The 22,575-nt window shown below is 44.1% G+C and overlaps 1 protein-coding gene across 4 annotated transcripts in view; it reads right to left on the bottom strand.

The window, feature by feature from the left end:
- Positions 1–1,730: 1,730 nt before the first annotated feature.
- Positions 1,731–22,575, bottom strand: part of LOC121539040 (bromo adjacent homology domain-containing 1 protein) — a 53,275-nt gene continuing 32,430 nt past the window's right edge. For 2 of the 4 annotated variants that reach the window (XM_041847239.2, XM_041847238.2), the window contains exons 2-7: positions 18,202–19,745; positions 7,768–8,144; positions 7,374–7,533; positions 6,955–7,034; positions 4,122–4,213; positions 1,731–3,965 (exon numbers count right to left, since the gene is read on the bottom strand). In XM_041847239.2, coding sequence (XP_041703173.2) covers positions 3,776–3,965; positions 4,122–4,213; positions 6,955–7,034; positions 7,374–7,533; positions 7,768–8,144; positions 18,202–19,738 — 2,436 coding nt within the window. In that variant the 5' untranslated portion in view covers positions 19,739–19,745 and the 3' untranslated portion in view covers positions 1,731–3,775. Of the gene's footprint in view, positions 3,966–4,121; positions 4,214–6,954; positions 7,035–7,373; positions 7,534–7,767; positions 8,145–18,201; positions 19,746–22,575 lie in introns of those variants that run through there. The other 2 variants (XM_041847240.2, XM_041847241.2) reach the window with 2 other exon arrangements.

The raw sequence follows: 22,575 nt of genomic DNA, 5'->3' as shown, positions 1-22,575 counted from the left end.
ACCTCTGCAAGCTGCTGCTGAGATACACTTTTACAAGTTTCCTAGCGCAAATGGACTTCTGTCCGTATGTTTCAGTGCACAGATGTTGTACAGCTTGTGTCAATTACAGTACAAGGGGGATAAAACTGTAAGAAGTTTACCCTTCATAAGCTTTTATCAAACATCAAACATGCATGCTGTTAGACATGCAAATGTAACATTGGCATTCAAAACCCAGAAGCTGATTGAGTGGTAAGAGAGCCTCATGCATATGCATGACACCCCTAATTACTGCATTGGATGAAAGATGCCACTCATCTTTATATCCAACAACAGTCCTTGACACCCTCATCTCCTGATCCACTCAACAACAAGACATGAACGGCCTCCATTAATTTAGTTAAAGCTGGGTTGGCGCAGACTTGGGAGTAGTTTGCCAAAAAACAGACGTTTTGGTCTACTCCTCACCCTCCTCATGGAGTCTCTACATCACGTCTGTATTTCCGGGTACATTACCGGTACATCATCATGCCTTACTAAAAGGGGCAATCCACAGTTGAAATGATTACCGACGTCCTCCCCGCCACTATTTCGGTAAAAAGCGGAGTCATGTGAGGAAACTGTGAAAAGGTCAACAATGAAATTACCTTTGATCATATTGTTCCAATATTTACTGGATTGGAGGATCAATATGAATGAACTTCTGGGTCTGTAGGTATCAAGTGTCTCAGAGTAGGAGCGCTGATCTAGGAGCAGGTCTCCCTGTCCATGCAATCTTATTCATTGTGATCTAAAAGGCTAAACTGATCCTACTCTGAGATGCTTGATGCATACAGCCCATGGAGACATCAATATTGTATTTGGCAGAAGACAGAATGAAGTTGAATAAAACACTGAAAGCTGAACTAGTATGACACCATGTGGTGGGTTGGTCTTAGTACACTTACATTTACATTACATTTACGTCATTTAGCAGACGCTCTTATCCAGAGCGACTTACAAATTGGTGCATTCACCTTATAGCCAGTGGGATAACCACTTTACAATGTTTTTTTTGGGGGGGGCGGGGGGTGGGGTGGGGTGGGGTAGGGCGGGGGTAGAAGGATTACTTTATCCTATCCCAGGTATTCCTTAAAGAGGTGGGGTTTCAAATGTCTCCGGAAGGTGGTGAGTGACTCCGCTGTCCTGGCGTCGTGAGGGAGCTTGTTCCACCATTGGGGTGCCAGAGCAGCGAACAGTTTTGACTGGGCTGAGCGGGAACTATGCTTCCGCAGAGGAAGGGGAGCCAGCAGGCCAGAGGTGGATGAACGCAATGCCCTCGTTTTGGGTGTAGGGTCTGATCAGAGCCTGAAGGTACGGAGGTGCCGTTCCCCTCACAGCTCCGTAGGCAAGCGCCATGGTCTTGTAGCAGATGCGAGCTTCAACTGGAAGCCAGTGGAGTGTGTGGAGGAGCGGGGTGACGTGAGAGAACTTGGGAAGGTTGAACACCGGACGGGCTGCGGCGTTCTGGATGAGTTGTAGGGGTTTAATGGCACAGGCAGGGAGGCCAGCCATCACTTCTCAGCCTGTTCCTAACAACAGCTCACCTTACTGGACCAGGGGGAAATTATTATTAGAAAGTGGAGGGGAAAAAAAAAAGAGGGAGGAAAATGTATTGTGGACAAGATAAGAGTCAGTTACTTGATGTTGATTTGGAAGAACGTATGCAAAGATTTGTCAGACTGACTTTGCAACTTCATCAAATGAGATTATTGGGTTCAAACTCATTATTTATTCCATTCAAATATTTGTATATTACATGGGTCCAAGTTAAATAATACAAAACACTATGCTGTGAATATCCTTTCCCAGAATTCCCAGAACCTCTAAAACACTGGAACATATGCACATAAGAACAAAGAAACTTGGAATTGAGAGTTTTCTACACCGGGGAATGAGTTGAACGTGACATTTTACGCCCCTTCTATACCCTTTTTGGTACATCCATTTCTTAGCAATTAACAGAATTTCACACACAAAAAAAGGCTTTTCAAAAAGACATAAAAAACAACAATAATCTTGGCTTACTTTTCATGGAAAGTTATTGGGACACCGAGTCCACTGAGACTGGCAGGCACAACAGGCAATGTAAGAAATAATCTATCACATCTTGATTGGACTTAAAAAGAAATAGAGCGTGTAAGAGGGTTCTCCTATGGCTGGTGCCCTCTACATCGAGATACATCTTCAAAGCAGGTGTGTGTGTGTGCATATGTTGATCAGACAGCAAGCTTTTCCAGGAACTGTCATACCAAACGTTGATTCCCTCTGATCTAATCAAACACATTTAGATAAATCCACAGTGTGACTTCCGTGTTGACGAATCAGTAGCGTTTTCAGCTTAAGGACACAGTTGATGATCACAGTAGCATGGGGAGGGGCTTGTGCTGAACTGTAGCTCCACTCACTGGCAACCTTGGTTTAGACGGAAGGCGGGGCTTTTGGCGAGGTGTAAACTGAACGTATTGGAGCTTGCATCCTAGATGTCAACCCGCGGGATGTAAGGCAAGTTATTATGGGTAATGGCAGTGTGGCTGTTGTGTTCAAACCCCCGTTCATTGGTCAATTAAAAGGCAGGGTGGGGGTGGCCCGGAAAATCCCAGGGATATTTGGTCCATCCAGTTGAGTCACTGGTCATTCTCATGCTGAATCCCAAACCAGTCCCTTTCCCCTCACCCCTCAATTTGCGCTTTCACGCCCCTTCGATAGCCACTTCGACCGAGCCAGCAAAGCTGCCAGGTCCAGAGCGAAGTGCTATCCCAACATGTAACGCAATATGTTTGGAGTTTGCACAATTTCATACAAGAGAATGGAGCATTTGTTTGTCTGATTTCGAGGCTTGACACATGTAACAAAATGAAATACCTCCCAAATTAAATGTTTAACTATTACAGAGGTTTATATCTTGTAAAATGACAAGGGGAATTTGTTAATTAGAATTTCATGCTCGTATTATTTAAAATGTCATACATTAATTGCCACGAGTGCGTCCCAAAGTTAATGGGTTTTATTGATCCCTTCGCCACTCTGGGAGTTTCGTCAGCAACACGTGACAACGGAGGACCATGTGTTGGTAGGGGTGAGGTATAGGCGAGAGGCTGGTTTGGGATTCAGTGGTACTTTACCTCTAAGACAGCGCAGACAGTGAGTTAGTGTTGGCGAACGCCTGGATCATTTCTACTTAGGAATTATAATGTTCTCGTAGTCACCTTCCTTGCTTTGAAAATACTAAATAATTCACTCTTAAATTACTTTAAAAAATAAATTAAAATTTTCTCCATATAGAAATAAATATTTCTCTGCACTTAAGCCAATTAAAAACTTTAAACTCAAGACTAAATCATTACAGATAAATATGTTAAGCCACCATCTAATTTATGAGTCATCCCACTAAATACTGAACAAGTCTTAACTGATACCATCTGCCAACAACATGGCTACTAACCCACATAGATACAGACAAAGTCATGGGAAGATGAAAAATAAAATCATTATTTGGCAAATCAGTTTTGTTAAAAAAGGGGATTTGTGCTCGGGATGATAAAACACATTTCCTCTTTGACCAAGTGTGACCCTTTGCAAACCCCTCAGGGTGAGACATCGGGCAAAAACACTTCCAGACTTCCTCAGCCTAAAACTGTCAACATCTTCCGCCCCTTTCAAAACAGAGTGGCTTGATCGGTCTCAAAATCCTGTCTTTTCAGCATCCTCTTTCACTGTTTAAGATTCCTCCGTTCCACCACCGTCCTCACAAGTGCTACTGCAGATTCTTCAGGATGCGCCCGTAGCGGAAGTCGTAGACGTGGCGACACATGAACACTAGGTTGGGGTCGATGTCCGTGGGCACACAGCAGTGGGCAGGGACGGTGGATTCGACACAAGGCGGCACCACTCTGGTGGCACTTTCAGGGAGACCATCACCCCGACGCGTCACCAAGGCACAATATCTGAAACACCAAAGGACATGTCAAACAGACCGTGCAAATGAGTGAACAAATACAATGCAACAAATAAAACGTAATACAATCCACTCAACATCTTGTGTCTCCCACATACTATTTATTCTCACACCCCATCTCCCATCAGAGATAAACAGACCTTACCTACAGTACTGTGCTAACGTCAACACGTAGCACTTGTCTTCAATGCAGGCCACACTGTTTTCATCCTGATGCCGAGATGCAAAAATTTCATTCTGGAAATGAAGTTGGGTGACAAGAGGGGAGGAAAACAATGCATGAATCTTCTCTCATGAACCAAAACAAATCCCTTGCTTAAAGGGATAGTTCAGCAATTTAACATAATGTATTTACATATATCAAAATATGTCATGGCTGAACTATCCCTTTAATATCCCCTAACTACATCTATCTGACATCATCAAGACCGCCTTGGGAAGGTCTATACAGGCTTTTCTGATGTGCAAACTGACTAGCCAAAATCTAAAACTGACCCTTTAACAAACCCTTAACCCTAATCAATTCTAAAAATAAAAATATCGGTTTGCACGTCAGAAAAGTCTGTATAGCCCTTTTCGACCCACTTCCCCATCAGGAAATCACACAGTCATGGGAAATCAAAAAATGGTGCAGTCTAAGTCTTGATTTAATCCTAGCTGGTTTTCCTTACAGAGACTTGTGTAAAACAGAGCAGTAGCTTTGGTCTGCTCAAAGCCCAGGGTATTCAGTAGAGCACACTGTAGCAAAATGTTTTACAACCGGTAATGAAAATCTGTGTTTTCATTGGACAAATTTAGGTAGTGCCTTCCAGTTTCAAAACGTTTTCTTCCTACTGAACACGCCCCAGCGCTCTCTCGCAGAGCATTGTGAATAAGGCTTCTGTTTATTATTCATAGCCTGGGTGAACAAAGTGTGTTTGTTCCTGGGGGATATTGATAATGGGAAGCCTGTACAGCCTATTTCTCCAGGAAATACATAATTAAACGGAAACAATGTGTTTGCCATCTCTTTTCCCATGGAGAACCAGGCTGGGGCTGGGCAAACATTGTAGATGGCAGCCACAGTGTGAACTGGGCTTTCCAGAGAACTCACCACCACAGTGTGAGCTGGGCTTTCCCGGAGAACTCACCTCACAGTGTGAACTGGGGATTCCCGGAGAACACCTCACAGTGTGAACTGGGCTTTCCGGAGAACTCACCTCACAGTGTGAACTGGGCTTTCCCGGAGAACTCACCTCACAGTGTGAACTGGGCTTTCCTGGAGAACTCACCTCACAGTGTGAGCTGGGCTTTCCCGGAGAACTCACCACCACAGTGTGAACTGGGCTTTCCCGGAGAACTCACCTCACAGTGTGAACTGGGCTTTCTGGAGAACTCACCTCACAGTGTGAACTGGGCTTTCCCGGAGAACTCACCTCACAGTGTGAACTGGGCTTTCCCGGAGAACTCATTTTACATTTACATTTTAGTCATTTAGCAGACGCTCTTATCCAGAGCGACTTACAGGAGCAATTAGGGTTAAGTGCCTTGCTCAAGGGCACATTAACGTCATTTAGCAGACGCTCTTAGCCAGAGCGACTCACAAATTGGTGCGTTCACCCTATAGCCAGTGGGATAACCACTTTACAATTTGGGGGTTAGAAGGAATACTTTATCCTATCCCAGGTATTCCTTAAAGAGGTGGGGTTTCAAATGTCTCCGGAAGGTGGTGAGTGACTCCGCTGTCCTGGCGTCGTGAGGGAGCTTGTTCCACCATTGGGGTGCCAGAGCAGCGAACAGTTTTGACAGTTTTAACTCACCTCACAGTGTGAACTGGGCTTTCCCGGAGAACTCACCTCACAGTGTGAACTGGGCTTTCCGGAGAACTCACCTCACAGTGTGAACTGGGCTTTCCCGGAGAACTCACCTCACAGTGTGAACTGGGCTTTCCCGGAGAACTCACCTCACAGTGTGAACTGGGCTTTCCCGGAGAACTCACCTCACAGTGTGAACTGGGCTTTCCGGAGAACTCACCTCACAGTGTGAACTGGGCTTTCCCGGAGAACTCACCTCACAGTGTGAACTGGGCTTTCCCGGAGAACTCACCTCACAGTGTGAACTGGGCTTTCCGGAGAACTCACCTCACAGTGTGAACTGGGCTTTCCCAGAGAACTCACCTCACAGTGTGAACTAGGCTTTCTGGAGAACTCACCACCACAGTGTGAACTGGGCTTTCCCGGAGAACTCACCTCACAGTGTGAACTGGGCTTTCCCGGAGAACTCACCTCACAGTGTGAACTGGGCTTTCCTGGAGAACTCACCTCACAGTGTGAGCTGGGCTTTCCCGGAGAACTCACCACCACAGTGTGAACTGGGCTTTCCCGGAGAACTCACCTCACAGTGTGAACTGGGCTTTCTGGAGAACTCACCTCACAGTGTGAACTGGGCTTTCCCGGAGAACTCACCTCACAGTGTGAACTGGGCTTTCCCGGAGAACTCACCTCACAGTGTGAACTGGGCTTTCCCGGAGAACTCACCTCACAGTGTGAACTGGGCATTCCCGGAGAACACCTCACAGTGTGAACTGGGCTTTCCGGAGAACTCACCTCACAGTGTGAACTGGGCTTTCCCGGAGAACTCACCTCACAGTGTGAACTGGGCTTTCCCGGAGAACTCACCTCACAGTGTGAACTGGGCTTTCCGGAGAACTCACCTCACAGTGTGAACTGGGCTTTCCCGGAGAACTCACCTCACAGTGTGAACTGGGCTTTCCCGGAGAACTCACCTCACAGTGTGAACTGGGCTTTCCGGAGAACTCACCTCACAGTGTGAACTGGGCTTTCCCAGAGAACTCACCTCACAGTGTGAACTAGGCTTTCTGGAGAACTCACCACCACAGTGTGAACTGGGCTTTCCCGGAGAACTCACCTCACAGTGTGAACTGGGCTTTCTGGAGAACTCACCTCACAGTGTGAACTGGGCTTTCCCGGAGAACTCACCTCACAGTGTGTGCTGGGATTGCGTCCTCCCTGTGTGTGTTCTGGGCGGTAGAACCAAAACAGACTCATCATCATCTCCCCTGAGGACACACAGACAGTGCCATTTTCAAAGTGAGAAGAGGATAACTAAAGTTGTATCAAATTGAACATTTGAAGTGATGTGTAGGGATCCCATCCATAATCAATTCTACAAAAGTTGATGTGGCAAACAGTGGTCTGTTTTGAGCGTTTGATTGCTGACTGGAATGCCAGATTGGCAGGTTTTGTACTTTTTCATACTACTGCATTGGTTCCATTGTGCCAGGCAAGCTCAATTGAGCGCCGACCAAGTATTTGAACCGGTTTTTAAACATGGCTATAGTTTTGTTTTTCATCCATCTGTGTCAGTTTAGCTCTGCGTGAAAGAGGCAGAGCTTCACCTGACTCGGGGTGCTTCCACAGGGCTGAGATTTTGGCTACGTAGGGCAGAGACTTCTTCCTGGTGCCGGAGCGCAGAAGGACTGTGTCTCGAACCCGAATGACCTCCCCGTCCCGCTGTACTCCTTCAAAACATTTGCGCAACACTGTTGTCTCTTCCCCCTGGAAACATAGTCAATATGTCATTGTTGTTGGAACATACTATTAGCATTGTTATTAGCACATGCTAAGGACCCGGTTATTACCATTGTTGTTAGCACAGAAGTAAGAATGGATGGTAATAATATCATACATACAGATTAAGTTTTCCTTCAGAGGAAATTCTAATATTCTGTAGCCTCAGCTAGCTACCTTACAAGGTACAACCAGTATCCCTTAACACACAGCAACACATACCACAGTGAAAACCTCCTTCTCGAAGGGCACGCCCACGGGCAGCCAGCCATTGGTTGCCCGGCGACGGGTGATCCTCTGCTGCTTGGCAGCTCCGCTGGCGGTGGGCCCCAGCTGCTGCTTGTCTTGAATATGAGGGCAGTAGGACGGCGAGCCACCATGCACCCCAGACCGAGAGCCGCTGGGTGGCTTGGCACTCTGAGGACACTCCCGGGCCACTTGCAGCAGGACCCTTGGTTGGCTGGGGTCCGATAGAGGGTTCTGGAGGCGGGGCACTGATTGGCCAGCTTGGGGAGCGCTGGGGGTGGCGAGGCAGCCGGGTGCGGGGGAAACTTGGACAGGGGGGGGGCTGTGGTCCTCCAGAGATGAGGAGTCGTCTTCTATGGGGAAAAGTGGAAGTGTCAGACACTAGAGTGATCGGTCCCTTAAAACACTCACACTCACCAGCACATAGATCAACACAAAAAACTCCACACTCATCCTCTCCTTTCCTGCCACTCTGTTTCAACGCCACTCAGCTTCAGCGCCACTAATATAGAAACAGCGACGCTGCATGCAGCAGAGATAAGAACACTGTCTATATCCTCTGTCTTAATTGTAGCTGTGAGTCACAGGGGCTGGCCACAGGGGCTGGCCACAGGGGCTGGCCACAGAGGCTGGCCACAGGGGCTGGCCACAAATGCACATCAGAGTAGCAGAGATGGAGTATTTGTGGTGGCCTGATGTACCCCAGACAGGCAGTGTGGAATAAAAGAGCCGGTTAAGGATATTGAGAGGGATCAGAGGGAGGCGACACTGTATCGCTTGCTGATATACATCTGTACAAGCAAAAGGCTCTCTGAGACATTTACAAAGAGCGCACACGTAAAAGGGGTAAAGAAATCATCTTACACATCCACCGAACAGCCAATATGCAGCACTGCCTTCAGGGCGCGAACCAACAGAGCTGCTAAAAGGTTTCGTATAGGCATCAGTACGGCTTTGAAAAGAAAATTGACGGGTGTGACTTATGTTTTATCTTGTATATACTAGCATTTGTATCCGTTACGTGTGAACGTTGCTGTTGATATATTCACATCTTTCTGTTATCTGACTTGACACAACTGAACTTCCTTCTGGAAAAATGTCATAATTATGATACTGTAATAATGATGCAGTGGAAGGCCTTTTTTTTTGTGAATAGCATTTAGCCACCTATTTTATATTATAGCATTTAGCCACCTATTTTATATTATAGCGTTTAGCCACCTATTTTATATTATAGCGTTTAGCCACCTATTTTATATTATTGCGTTTAGCCACCTATTTTATATTATAGCATTTAGCCACCTATTTTATATTATAGCGTTTAGCCACCTATTTTATATTATAGCGTTTAGCCACCTATTTTATATTATAGCGTTTAGCCACCTATTTTATATTATAGCATTTAGCCACCTATTTTATATTATAGCATTTAGCCACCTATTTTATATTATAGCATTTAGCCACCTATTTTATATTATAGCATTTAGCCACCTATTTTATATTATAGCGTTTAGCCACCTATTTTATATTATAGCATTTAGCCACCTATTTTATATTATAGCATTTAGCCACCTATTTTATATTTATAGCGTTTAGCCACCTATTTTATATTATAGCATTTAGCCACCTATTTTATATTATAGCATTTAGCCACCTATTTTATATTATAGCATTTAGCCACCTATTTTATATTATAGCATTTAGCCACCTATTTTATATTATAGCATTTAGCCACCTATTTTATATTATAGCATTTAGCCACCTATTTTATATTATAGCGTTTAGCCACCTATTTTATATTATAGCGTTTAGCCACCTATTTTATATTATAGCATTTAGCCACCTATTTTATATTATAGCATTTAGCCACCTATTTTATGTTATAGCGTTTAGCCACCTATTTTATATTATAGCGTTTAGCTACCTATTTTATATTATAGCATTTAGCCACCTATTTTATATTATAGCATTTAGCCACCTATTTTATATTATAGCATTTAGCCACATATTTTATATTATAGCATTTAGCCACCTATTTTATATTATAGCATTTAGCCACCTATTTTATATTATAGCATTTAGCCACCTATTTTATATTATAGCATTTAGCCACCTATTTTATATTATAGCATTTAGCCACCTATTTTATATTATAGCATTTATGTTCCTTACCTCCCATCATCTCAGTCAGCACTCATAACTCTGACTGTTCCTGGAAATCTAGGATTACATAAAGCTGATGCATGATTTGCTCTGTACAAAAGGTAATGGGGATGCTGTAATTTAATGTCATGTAATGTAGGAGTGTGTGGAGTCTTTCAAAACCCCATAGGAATCGACCAACCACACTAGTGTAGTGTAGGTTCACCTGACCATTAAGGGCCAGTCAGGATGAGCGATGATACAATAAATGTCACATTATAATAGACTCTCGCAATCGGATAGCTTGTGGTAGCAGGAAATAAAAAATGACGTCTCGCTCACTTCTCTGGGGAAAAGGGTCAATTTTTGTGTCACTTCAAAGCAGGCAGCTCAGAGGCAACAAGACATATACCAATTTACCTAAGGTAATAGCACCTCTGAGCGGGCAACGCCAACGACACTCCATCTTGATCTGTAATCAGCATACTTGATGAGGTCATGAGTGCTGCTGTGGTCCCCGACAAATACACTGCTCAAAAAAATAAAGGGAACACTTAAACAACACAATGTAACTCCAAGTCAATCACACTTCTGTGAAATCAAACTGTCCACATAGGAAGCAACACTGATTGACAATACATTTCACATGCTGTTGTGCAAATGGAATAGACAACAGGTGGAAATTATAGGCAATTAGCAAGACACCCCCAAATAAAGAAGTGGTTCTGCAGGTGGTGACCACAGACCACGTCTCAGTTCCTATGCTTCCTGGCTGATGTTTTGGTCACTTTTGAATGCTGGCGGTGCTTTCACTCTAGTGGTAGCATGAGACGGAGTCTACAACCCACACAAGTGGCTCAGGTAGTGCAGCTCATCCAGGATGGCACATCAATGCGAGCTGTGGCAAGAAGGTTTGCTGTGTCTGTCAGCGTAGTGTCCAGAGCATGGAGGCGCTACCAGGAGACAGGCCAGTACATCAGGAGACGTGGAGGAGGCCGTAGGAGGGCAACAACCCAGCAGCAGGACCGCTACCTCCGCCTTTGTGCAAGGAGGAGCAGGAGGAGCACTGCCAGAGCCCTGCAAAATGACCTCCAGCAGGCCACAAATGTGCATGTGTCTGCTCAAACGGTCAGAAAGAGACTCCATGAGGGTGGTATGAGGGCCCGACGTCCACAGGTGGGGGTTGTGCTTACAGCCCAACACCGTGCAGGACGTTTGGCATTTGCCAGAGAACACCAAGATTGGCAAATTCGCCACTGGTGCCCTGTGCTCTTCACAGATGAAAGCAGGTTCACACTGAGCACATGTGACAGACGTGACAGAGTCTGGAGACGTCGTGGAGAACGTTCTGCTGCCTGCAACATCCTCCAGCATGAACGGTTTGGCGGTGGGTCAGTCATGGTGTGGGGTGGCATTTCTTTGGGGGGCCGCACAGCCCTCCATGTGCTCGCCAGAGGTAGCCTGACTGCCATTAGGTACCGAGATGAGATCCTCAGACCCCTTGTGAGACCATATGCTGGTGCGGTTGGCCCTGGGTTCCTCCTAATGCAAGACAATGCTAGACCTCATGTGGCTGGAGTGTATCAGCAGTTCCTGCAAGAGGAAGGCATTGATGCTATGGACTGGCCCGCCCGTTCCCCAGACCTGAATCCAATTGAGCACATCATGTCTCGCTCCATCCACCAAAGCCACGTTGCACCACAGACTGTCCAGGAGTTGGCGGATGCTTTAGTCCAGGTCTGGGAGGAGATCCCTCAGGAGACCATCCGCCACCTCATCAGGAGCATGCCCAGGCATTGTAGGGAGGTCATACAGGCACGTGGAGGCCACACACACTACTGAGCCTCATTGTGACTTGTTTTAAGGACATTACATCAAAGTTGGATCAGCCTGTAGTGTGGTTTTCCACTTTAATTTTGAGGGTGACTCCAAATCCAGACCTCCATGGGTTGATAAATTTGATTTCCATTGATATTTTTTTTGTGTGATTTTGTTGTCAGCACATTCAACTATGTAAAGAAAAAAGTATTTAATAAGATTATTTCATTCATTCAGATCTAGGATGTGTTGTTTAAGTGTTCCCTTTATTTTTTTGAGCAGTGTACGATCTGACCACAGACCAGCTGAGAATAAATTCCCTCAGTAAGAATGGCCCTGTTCTGTCGTCATCCACTGCTCCGGAAGCAGTACCGTAAAGGGGCTTTGGGACTGTGGGACTCCTGGCTGATATAAGATGTGGAATCATTTTAGCCTGTCTTGTGTGTACAGTATGGAGCTCTGCTACAAAGATTAACAAACCCTATATACATACATATCTATCTATATACACACACATACATATATATATATATATACATATATATATATATCTATCTATATACACACATACACATACATATATATGTATATATACATATATATATATATATATATATATCTATATATATGTATATATATATATATATATATATATATACACATACATACATACATACATACATACATACATACATATATATATATATATATATATATATATTACATTACATATATATATATGTATATATATATGTATACATATACATACACACACACACACACACACACACACACACACACACACACACACACATACAGTGGGGGAAAACAAGTCTTTAGTCAGCCACCAATTATGCAAGTTCTCCCACTTAAAAAGATGAGAGAGGCCTGTAATTTTCATCATAGGTACACGTCAACTATGACAGACAAATTGAGAAAATCCAGAAAATCACATTGTAGGATTTTTAATGAATTTATTTGCAAATTATGGTGGGAAATAAGTATTTGGTCACCTACAAACAAGCAAGATTTCTGGCTCTCACAGACCTGTAACTTCTTCTTTAAGAGGCTCCTCTGTCCTCCACTCGTTACCTGTATTAATGGCACCTGTTTGAACTTGTTATCAGTATAAAAAAGACACCTGTCCACAACCTCAAACAGTCACACTCCAAACTCCACTATGGCCAAGACCAAAGAGCTGTCAAAGGACACCAGAAACAAAATTGTAGACCTGCACCAGGCTGGGAAGACTGAATCTGCAATAGGTAAGCAGCTTGGTTTGAAGAAATTAACTGTGGGAGAAATTATTAGGAAATGGAAGACATACAAGACCACTGATAATCTCCCTCGATCTGGGACTCCACGCAAGATCTCACCCCGTGGGGTCAAAATGATCACAAGAACGGTGGGCAAAAATCCCAGAACCACACGGGGGGACCTAGTGAATGACCTGCAGAGAGCTGGGACCAAAGTAACAAAGCCTACCATCAGTAACACACTACGCCGCCAGGGACTCAAATCCTGCAGTGACAAACGTGTCCCCCTGCTTAAGCCAGTACATGTCCAGGCCCGTCTGAAGTTTGCTAGAGTGCATTTGGATGATCCAGAAGAGGATTGGGAGAATGTCATATGATCAGATGAAACCAAAATATAACTTTTTGGTAAAAACTCAACTCGTCGTGTTTGGAGGACAAAGAATGCTGAGTTGCATCCAAAGAACACCATACCTACTGTGAAGCATGGGGGTGGAAACATCATGCTTTGGGGCTGTTTTTCTGCAAAGGGAGCAGGACGACTGATCCGTGTAAAGGAAAGATTGAATGGGGCCATGTATCGTGAAATTTTGAGTGACAACCTCCTTCCATCAGCAAGGGCATTGAAGATGAAACGTGGCTGGGTCTTTCAGCATGACAATGATCCCAAACACACCGCCCGGGCAACGAAGGAGTGGCTTCGTAAGAAGCATTTCAAGGTCCTGGAGTGGCCTAGCCAGTCTCCAGATCTCAACCCCATAGAAAATCTTTGGAGGGAGTTGAAAGTCCGTGTTGCCCAGCGACAGCCCCAAAACATCACTGCTCTAGAGGAGATCTTCATGGAGGAATGGGCCAAAATACCAGCAACAGTGTGTGAAAACCTTGTGAAGACTTACAGAAAACGTTTGACCTGTGTCATTGCCAACAAAGGGTATATAACAAAGTATTGAGAAACTTTTGTTATTGACCAAATACTTATTTTCCACCATAATTTGCAAATAAATTCATAAAAAATCCTACAATTGTGATTTTCTGGAATTTTTTCTCATTTTGTCTGTCATAGTTGACGTGTACCTATGATCAAAATTACAGGCCTCTCTCATCTTTTTAAGTGGGAGAACTTGCACAATTGGTGGCTGACTTAAATACTTTTTTCCCCACTGTACATATACACACACACGTTTGGGGTCACTTAGAAATGTCCTTGTTTTCGAAAGAAAAGCAATTTTTTTGTCCATTAAAATAACATATAATTGATCAGAAATACAGTGTAGACATTGTTAATGTTGTTAATGGCTATTGTAGCTGGAAACAGCAGATTTTTTATGGAATATCTACATAGGCGTACAGAGGCCCATTATCAGCAACCATCAGTCCTGTGTTCCAATGGCACGTTGTGTTTGCTAATCCAAGTTTATCATTTTAAAAGGCTAATTGATCATTAGAAAACCCTTTTGCAATTATGTTAGCACAGCTGAAAACTGATGTGCTGATTAAAGAAGCAATAAAACTGGCCTTCTTGAGACTAGTTGAGTATCTGGAGCATCAGCAATTGTGGGTTTGATTACAGCCTCAAAATGTCCAGAAACAAATAACTTTATTCTGAAACGCGTCAGTCTATTCTTGTTCTGAGAAATGAAGGCTATTCCATGCGAGAAATTGCCAAGAAACTGAAGATCACGTACAACGCAGTGTGCTACTCCCTTCACAGAACAGCGCAAACTGGCTCTAACCAGAATAGAAAGAGGAGTGGGGAGGCCCCGGTGCACAACTGAGCAAGAGGACAAATACACTGGTGTCTAGTTTGAGAAACAGACGCCTCACAGGTCCTCAACTGGCAGCTTCATTAAATAGTACCCGCAAAACACCAGTCTCAACATCAACAGTGAAGAGGCGACTCCGGGATGCTGACCTTCTAGGCAGAGTTGCAAAGAATAAGCCATATCTCAGACTGGCCAATAAAAATAAAATATTAAGATGGGCAAAAGAACACAGACACTGGACAGAGGAAGATTGGAAAAAAGTGTTAGGGACAGACGAATCGAAGTTTGAGGTGTTTGGATCACAAAGAAGAACATTTGTGAGCCGCAGACCAAATGAAAAGATGCTGGAGGAGTGCTTGATGTCATCTTTCAAGCATGGTGGAGGCAATGTGATGGTCTGGGGGTGCTTTGGTGGTGGTAAAGTGGGAGATTTGTACAGGGTAAAAGGGATCTTGAAGAAGGAAGGCTATCACTCCATTTTGCAACGCCATGCCATACCCTGTGGACGGCGCTTGATTGGAGCCAATTTCCTCCTACAACAGGACAATGACCCAAAGCACAGCTCCAAACTATGCAATAACTATTTAGGCAAGAATCAGTCAGCTGGTATTCTGTCTATAATGGAGTGGCCAGCACAGTCACCAGATCTCAACCCTATTGAGCTGTTGTGGGAGCAGCTTGACCGTATGGTACGTAAGAAGTGCCCATCAAGCCAATCCAATTTGTGGGAGGTGCTTCAGGAAGCATGGTGTGAAATCTCTTCAGATTACCTCAACAAATTGACAACTAGAATGCCAAAGGTCTGCAAGGCTGTAATTGCTGCAAATGGAGGATTCTTTGACGAAAGCAAAGTTTGAAGGACACAATTATAATTATTTCAATTAAAAATCATTATTTCTAACCTTGTCAATGACTACATTTCCTATTCATTTTGCTATATTTCCTATTCAAACTCATTTCATGTATGTTTTCATGGAAATCAAGGAAATGTTTAAGTGACCCCAAACGTTTGAACGGTAGTATATATATACGTACGTACATGTTATATATATATATATATATATATATATATATATATATATATATATATATACAGTGGGGAAAAAAAGTATTTAGTCAGCCACCAATTGTGCAAGTTCTCCCACTTAAAAAAGATGAGAGAGGCCTGTAATTTTCATCATAGGTACACGTCAACTATGACAGACAAATTGAGGAAAAAAATCCAGAAAATCACATTGTAGGATTTTTATTGAATTTATTTGCAAATTATGGTGGAAAATAAGTATTTGGTCACCTACAAACAAGCAAGATTTCTGGCTCTCACAGACCTGTAACTTCTTCTTTAAGAGGCTCCTCTGTCCTCCACTCGTTACCTGTATTAATGGCACCTGTTTGAACTTGTTATCAGTATAAAAGACACCTGTCCACAACCTCAAACAGTCACACTCCAAACTCCACTATGGCCAAGACCAAAGAGCTGTCAAAGGACACCAGAAACAAAATTGTAGACCTGCACCAGGCTGGGAAGACTGAATCTGCAATAGGTAAGCAGCTTGGTTTGAAGAAATCAACTGTGGGAGCAATTATTAGGAAATGGAAGACATACAAGACCACTGATAATCTCCCTCGATCTGGGGCTCCACGCAAGATCTCACACCGTGGGGTCAAAATGATCACAAGAACGGTGAGCAAATATCCCAGAACCACACGGGGGGACCTAGTGAATGACCTGCAGAGAGCTGGGACCAAAGTAACAAAGCCTACCATCAGTAACACACTACGCTGCCAGGGACTCAAATCCTGCAGTGCCAGACGTGTCCCCCTGCTTAAGCCAGTACATGTCCAGGCCCGTCTGAAGTTTGCTAGAGTGCATTTGGATGATCCAGAAGAGGATTGGGAGAATGTCATATGGTCTGATGAAACCAAAATATAACTTTTTGGTAAAAACTCAACTCGTCGTGTTTGGAGGACAAAGAATGCTGAGTTGCATCCAAAGAACACCATACCTACTGTGAAGCATGGGGGTGGAAACATCATGCTTTGGGGCTGTTTTTCTGCAAGGGACCAGGACGACTGATCCGTGTAAAGGAAAGAATGAATGGGGCCATGTATCGTGAGATTTTGAGTGAAAACCTCCTTCCATCAGCAAGGGCATTGAAGATGAAACGTGGCTGGGTCTTTCAGCATGACAATGATCCCAAACACACCGCCCGGGCAACGAAGGAGTGGCTTCGTAAGAAGCATTTCAAGGTTCTGGAGTGGCCTAGCCAGTCTCCAGATCTCAACCCCATAGAAAATCTTTGGAGGGAGTTGAAAGTCCGTGTTGCCCAGCGACAGCCCCAAAACATCACTGCTCTAGAGGAGATCTGCATGGAGGAATGGGCCAAAATACCAGCAACAGTGTGTGAAAACATTGTGAAGACTTACAGAAAAAGTTTGACCTGTATCATTGCCAACAAAGGGTATATAACAAAGTATTGAGAAACTTTTGTTATTGACCAAATACTTATTTTCCACCATAATTTGTAAATAAATTCATAAAAAATCCTACAATGTGATTTCCTGGATTTTTTTTTCTAATTTTGTCTGTCATAGTTGACGTGTACCTATGATGAATATTACAGGCCTCTCTCATCTTTTTAAGTGGGAGAACTTGCACAATTGGTGGCTGACTAAATACTTTTTTTCCCCACTGTATATATATATATATATATATGTGTGTGTGTGTGTGTGTGTGTGTGTGTGTGTGTGTGTGTATATATACCATACCTACTGTGAAGCATGGATATTTTATATATATATATATATATATATATATATATATATTAATATATATATATATATATATATATATATATATATATATATATATATATATATAGGACCACTGGCAGTAACTGGGGTTCAGTTGAGAGCACAGCTTGGCATCTCCAGATGAATACTCCTCCGCTTCAATAGTAAATACAGTACATTCTATCTACACAATCTGTGGTGATTACTCATTGGACCTACTCACGTAGCTAGTGGCTAGAGAGTTAAGGCTCTCCACTCACTATGTACGTAGAGTGGAGAGCAGGGATAAAGAAACAAAGTTCAGCTAAGGACTGTGGATTTAAACCCTACCAGGCTTTTAGACCACAATGAATGAATCCCAAGAACACCTAATCCTAACCCTAATCCTAACCCTAATCCTAGAACACGACTGAACAACTTTCTTGAAGACTTTAGATTCTCGCCTGACCTGTGACATTTCTGATTCTCTGTATTCTAAAAAGGTCAAACATGATCATTCTCTCAGTAGACTGTTAGTGATTTGACTGATTGACTAAAAGGTCACTGAGCCATCTCAAATATGCGGTTAACACTCTGCAATCATCATGACCCGTTCACATCATTATCACTACATATCTCTAAGCATTTCTGCCTCCTCTTACCCATCTTGATGTTATGTCTGCAGCTGGTGCAGCCTGCGTTATAACAGCACCATCTGCTGGCGTGGGTTGGTACTGCTCTGTAGGCGTAGCGACTGATTCTGCAGGGCTCTCCATAGCAGTAGGCCAGGTGGGCGATTCCTGAGGGGTGTGAGCCGGTCGGGGACAGCAGCTTGGGACTCTGGACCCCACCAGGGCACAACGTGATGGGGGCCACAGGGGAGGGCGGGTAGGGCATGGGGCTGGAGCTCATGGTGGTCATGAGGGTAGAGGAGGTCTCGTGGTGGGCAACGTGGACACAGTAGCCGGAGAAACATGGGTAAGGGTGAGGGCTTATGGTTAGGGCATGTGGGTGGGCCAGGGAACGGGGAGAGGGGAGGTAGCCCTTGGAGAGCGAATGCGCCTCAAGTTCCTCATCGCCAAAGCTCTTCTGGCCAAGGAACAGGGCCAGTCGGTGGCAGTACTCCCCCGACCTTTCCTGGGAGCAGAAAGAAGGAGTCACCTGGGTCACGACCGGCTCCTTCACAGACTTCATCGGGTAGCCAAGCAAGGATCCACACTGGAAGTCAGATCTGATGGAGCCGTTCCCCCCTGTAGTCCCCTCCCACTGGGGTTCCGGGTGGAAGTACTCCCCTTTACAGAGATTAGAGCATCTCTGAACCAGCTGTGACTGGGCCTGGGATTGCCCGTGATGGAGTTTATGATGCTGCTGTTTCTTTAGCTTGATCCTCACTACTCCACTCAGTTGGTTGCAGTTGGTCTTGGCCCCCCGGTGTTTGGCTCTGAAGGAGGTGCTGGTGATCTTGAGCAAAGCAGCGGCGTTGAGGCTGGCCTGACGCCGAGGGGTGGGACCGTACAGACTCAGCAGACCCAAGTCCTCCATCTTCATAGCCTTTTGGTATTTTTTGGAACTTCCAGTTTCAAAAATGTCTGATTTTGCCACTTTAGGACCACTTGGGGTGTTGTGTCCCAAAATGATTGCATCCTTTGCCAGATCCCCATTGGACTGTAGCTTCTTTGCGAGTCTGGACCCTTGCGGATCTTCTCTGTATAAGAGCAGACTATTCACAGCCTCCGCGTTGAGAGAGGCCAGCCTCCGTTTGCGAGGTTCCACGACAGGTAATGTGCATAACACTTTTGATTGGTTGCTTGGTTCCGGCGCTAGCCGATAGGCTTTGCAGGTCTTTTGTCTAAACTTGCAGGGCTTGGTCCTTCCACGCACCAGATTATGGCTCCCTTCTTCTTTGCGCTCTATTGGCGCTTTCAAGCAGCGCTCCTCGTCTTCATCACCGCTTGCCTCCAGACGAGTGAGAAGGACGCGACAGTCGAGGCTGTCCCCCTCGCATAGATCCAACTTCCTGTCCTCCTCCTCTTCCCTCAGATCATTGCTCTCCTTCGTGCTGCCTCTCGTGACCTCCTTGGGCCTCCCTCTTTTTAGTTTTGGCCGGGCTCCCCCCACCACGGCCTCCGCATGTGGCAGACCTACCTGCTCCCAGGAGTCACTGGGGCGGTATCTGCTTGGGTCATCACATCCCTTCATACAGACCCTGGGGGAGGAGACCGAGAAATCAATAAATGGAGAGAGTTCTTTTTTTGCATAAACTTAGCCGACATGACAGTGGATGAATGCCCATTAAAAAACATTTTTATTACGGCCATAAAACAGCTACATTTAAATCTGCTGAAACATTGATGTGGTTGACCACATATTTTGCAACTGGTAATTGGGCTTAAAGATTAAGCCTGTAGTAGAAACGGTTAACACAGAGGGGATATGGGTTTCAATAAAGCCACAAGGTCAGAAGGATACCGCTGCTAACTTACATAGGAACATCTCCATTGAGGAATTTCCCATCAGGTGGACACAGACAGACACAGACAGACAGTCATATTTCCAGGAAAGCAAAATCTTGCCCTATCCAATTGTGCAGGTCCAATCATGCTTAAGTGATTTATCAATCAAGCTTCAGACAACTACTTTATCATCTACATCCTCACAGAACACTAGAATAAACTGGAATAAGTCAAACGTTTAGCTCTCTGGAAATACAATCAGACTCTAGTCATAATGTCTAAGGGTGGATTTTCATTCACAAATCGGAGAATTGCCACTTTCCACAGTAGCCATTGATATCTAAGACTCCCTGAAGTGATGATCATTGCCATACAATCCAGATTGAAGTAGTTTTTCCAATACTGGCTGCACTGAAATTAAACCTAAAACCTGAAATGATCCATAGTCTTCTTGAAAAATCGTCCTTAGGGACAAACCTTCTGAAGCTTGGCTTAGGATGACTTGCTTTCTCTTATGGCACTTCATCTTCTATCATACTATGAACATATCATTTACATTTTAGTCATTTAGCAGACGCTCTTATCCAGAGCGACTTACAGTTAGTGAATACATATATACTTTTTTTTATACTGGCCCCCCGTGGGAATCGAACCCACAACCCTGGCGTTGCAAACGCCATGCTCTATCAACTGAGCTACATCCCTGCCGGCCATTCCCTCCCATACCCTGGACGACGCTGGGCCAATTGTGCGCCGCCCATGAGTCTCCCGGTCGCGGCCCGGCTGCGACAGAGCCTGGATTCGAACCAGGATCTCTAGTGGCACAGTTAGCACCGCGATGCAGCGCCTTAGACCACTGCGCCACTCGGGAGTTAATCATCAAATGGGCCTATGATCAATCTGCAACCATTAAAATGTTGGTGTGACTACTAAGCAAACACTTTCCTGAAATCAATGTAGGAAAACACCCACAACTCTAAACTAACTTGTCGTCACCCACAATTCATTAGTTTGATTTCATGAGGCAGCGGGAAATTCTTATGACATGAATGGAGGAGGTGTTAGTCACACATCTAAAACATAAACATCCCTACAGCTGCTGGTCTTTGTATGAAATACCACTTTGTAAACAGTAGGCTCTATACACACCAACAGTATTGCACCTTATGGGGACACAGCCTGCCATTCTATTGATGTCGTTTTCTGTTATTCCCACAAACTCCTCACACATGAGTTAGAACGGAAGTGCAGGAGATCCCCCCCCTCCTAATTCTCTCAAATACAAGCCTTGTATTGAGCCTGCCTGGCGTGCCAGATAGGTGGGGTTTGCACTTTTGGGACTATTCCATTGAGTCCATTGTGCCAAGCAAGCTCAATCAAGCGCAGTATTTGAAAGAAAAACAAATACTAATTGAACCCAGGTCTGGTTATTTTTTATCGTCATGGTATCATAGCACTGGTTTCCTCCAATCTTTCACAACCAAACAGCAACATTTGCCAACCCACTACTGCGTCAATATTAGAATAAGATAAGACTAGAGGGAAAAACATTTACTTCAAAACAGACGCCTGTGGTTTTGGTAATCTTGTTTTCAAAGTTTATGATGATTTAATTTACAAAATCAATACTAAGATGTGCATCAAGAGAATAATCCCCAAAAGTATTAAGAGCATAACCCATAGGGCACTCATCAAATCAAAACATAATTGTCCTTCTAAAAACAAGCCAACTCTCGGCAAGATGTTGTTATTTCTTCAGCATTTTCCTATTCTATAACAGACGTCAGTTTTAAATGACAACCACAATAATGGTAAGTCGACTTGATTCTGGACAGCATTTTTAGCCTTGCATTTCCAAACATCCCACAACTTGGAGGGCCATTATTTCCGGTGGACCATGAAATGCAATACATGAGAAAGACTAATTCGATTTACAGATAACGAGACAACAGAAGGAGACACGCATTGAGTTTCTGTCTATGGATATCGAATCAAGCTGCTTCGTTGGGATACGACAGTAGGCTAACTGAAGCACATTGTTTTCTACAGAAATGTTTGAGGGTCAAGCTCTGAATAACTTGGAAAAAGAAAACATGTATATTTCTATAGAAGGCCTATAGCGTCTAAATAATATTTCACGTTTTTTTTTTTTTACTTTCAAATCACACCAAAAGTTGGTGTTGGTGACCAATACATTGCAAGTGGATGGTGACAAATAGCCTCCTGCTGGATATGGAATAGCTTAATAATCTAAAGGGTATCATCGTGCAACCCGCAAAGACTGACCTACACTCAAATAATACTGTGAGAGAAGCGGAAGACCATGGATATGGTGAGGGAAGTGACCTTGCGCTACAGTGCAGTTCTCATAGGGAGTATATATATATATATATATCACAGAATCCATATCATCACGGTCCGTATCGTCATGGTCCGGTTTGATCAGATGAATTTACCGCCATGATGAGCACGAGGCTATCAGACCACTAGATCGGCAACACACATTATGATTAACTAATGACTCATAGGGTTCCGTATTTAGATGAGCAACTACTAATCGAATATTTCATATTATAGGCAGTC

The sequence above is a fragment of the Coregonus clupeaformis genome, chromosome 21 (genome assembly GCF_020615455.1).
Source record: "Coregonus clupeaformis isolate EN_2021a chromosome 21, ASM2061545v1, whole genome shotgun sequence".
Taxonomy (NCBI): Eukaryota; Metazoa; Chordata; class Actinopteri; order Salmoniformes; family Salmonidae; genus Coregonus; species Coregonus clupeaformis.
The sequence above is the reverse complement of the archived record's forward strand: the minus strand, read 5'-3'. Positions and strand labels throughout refer to the sequence as shown.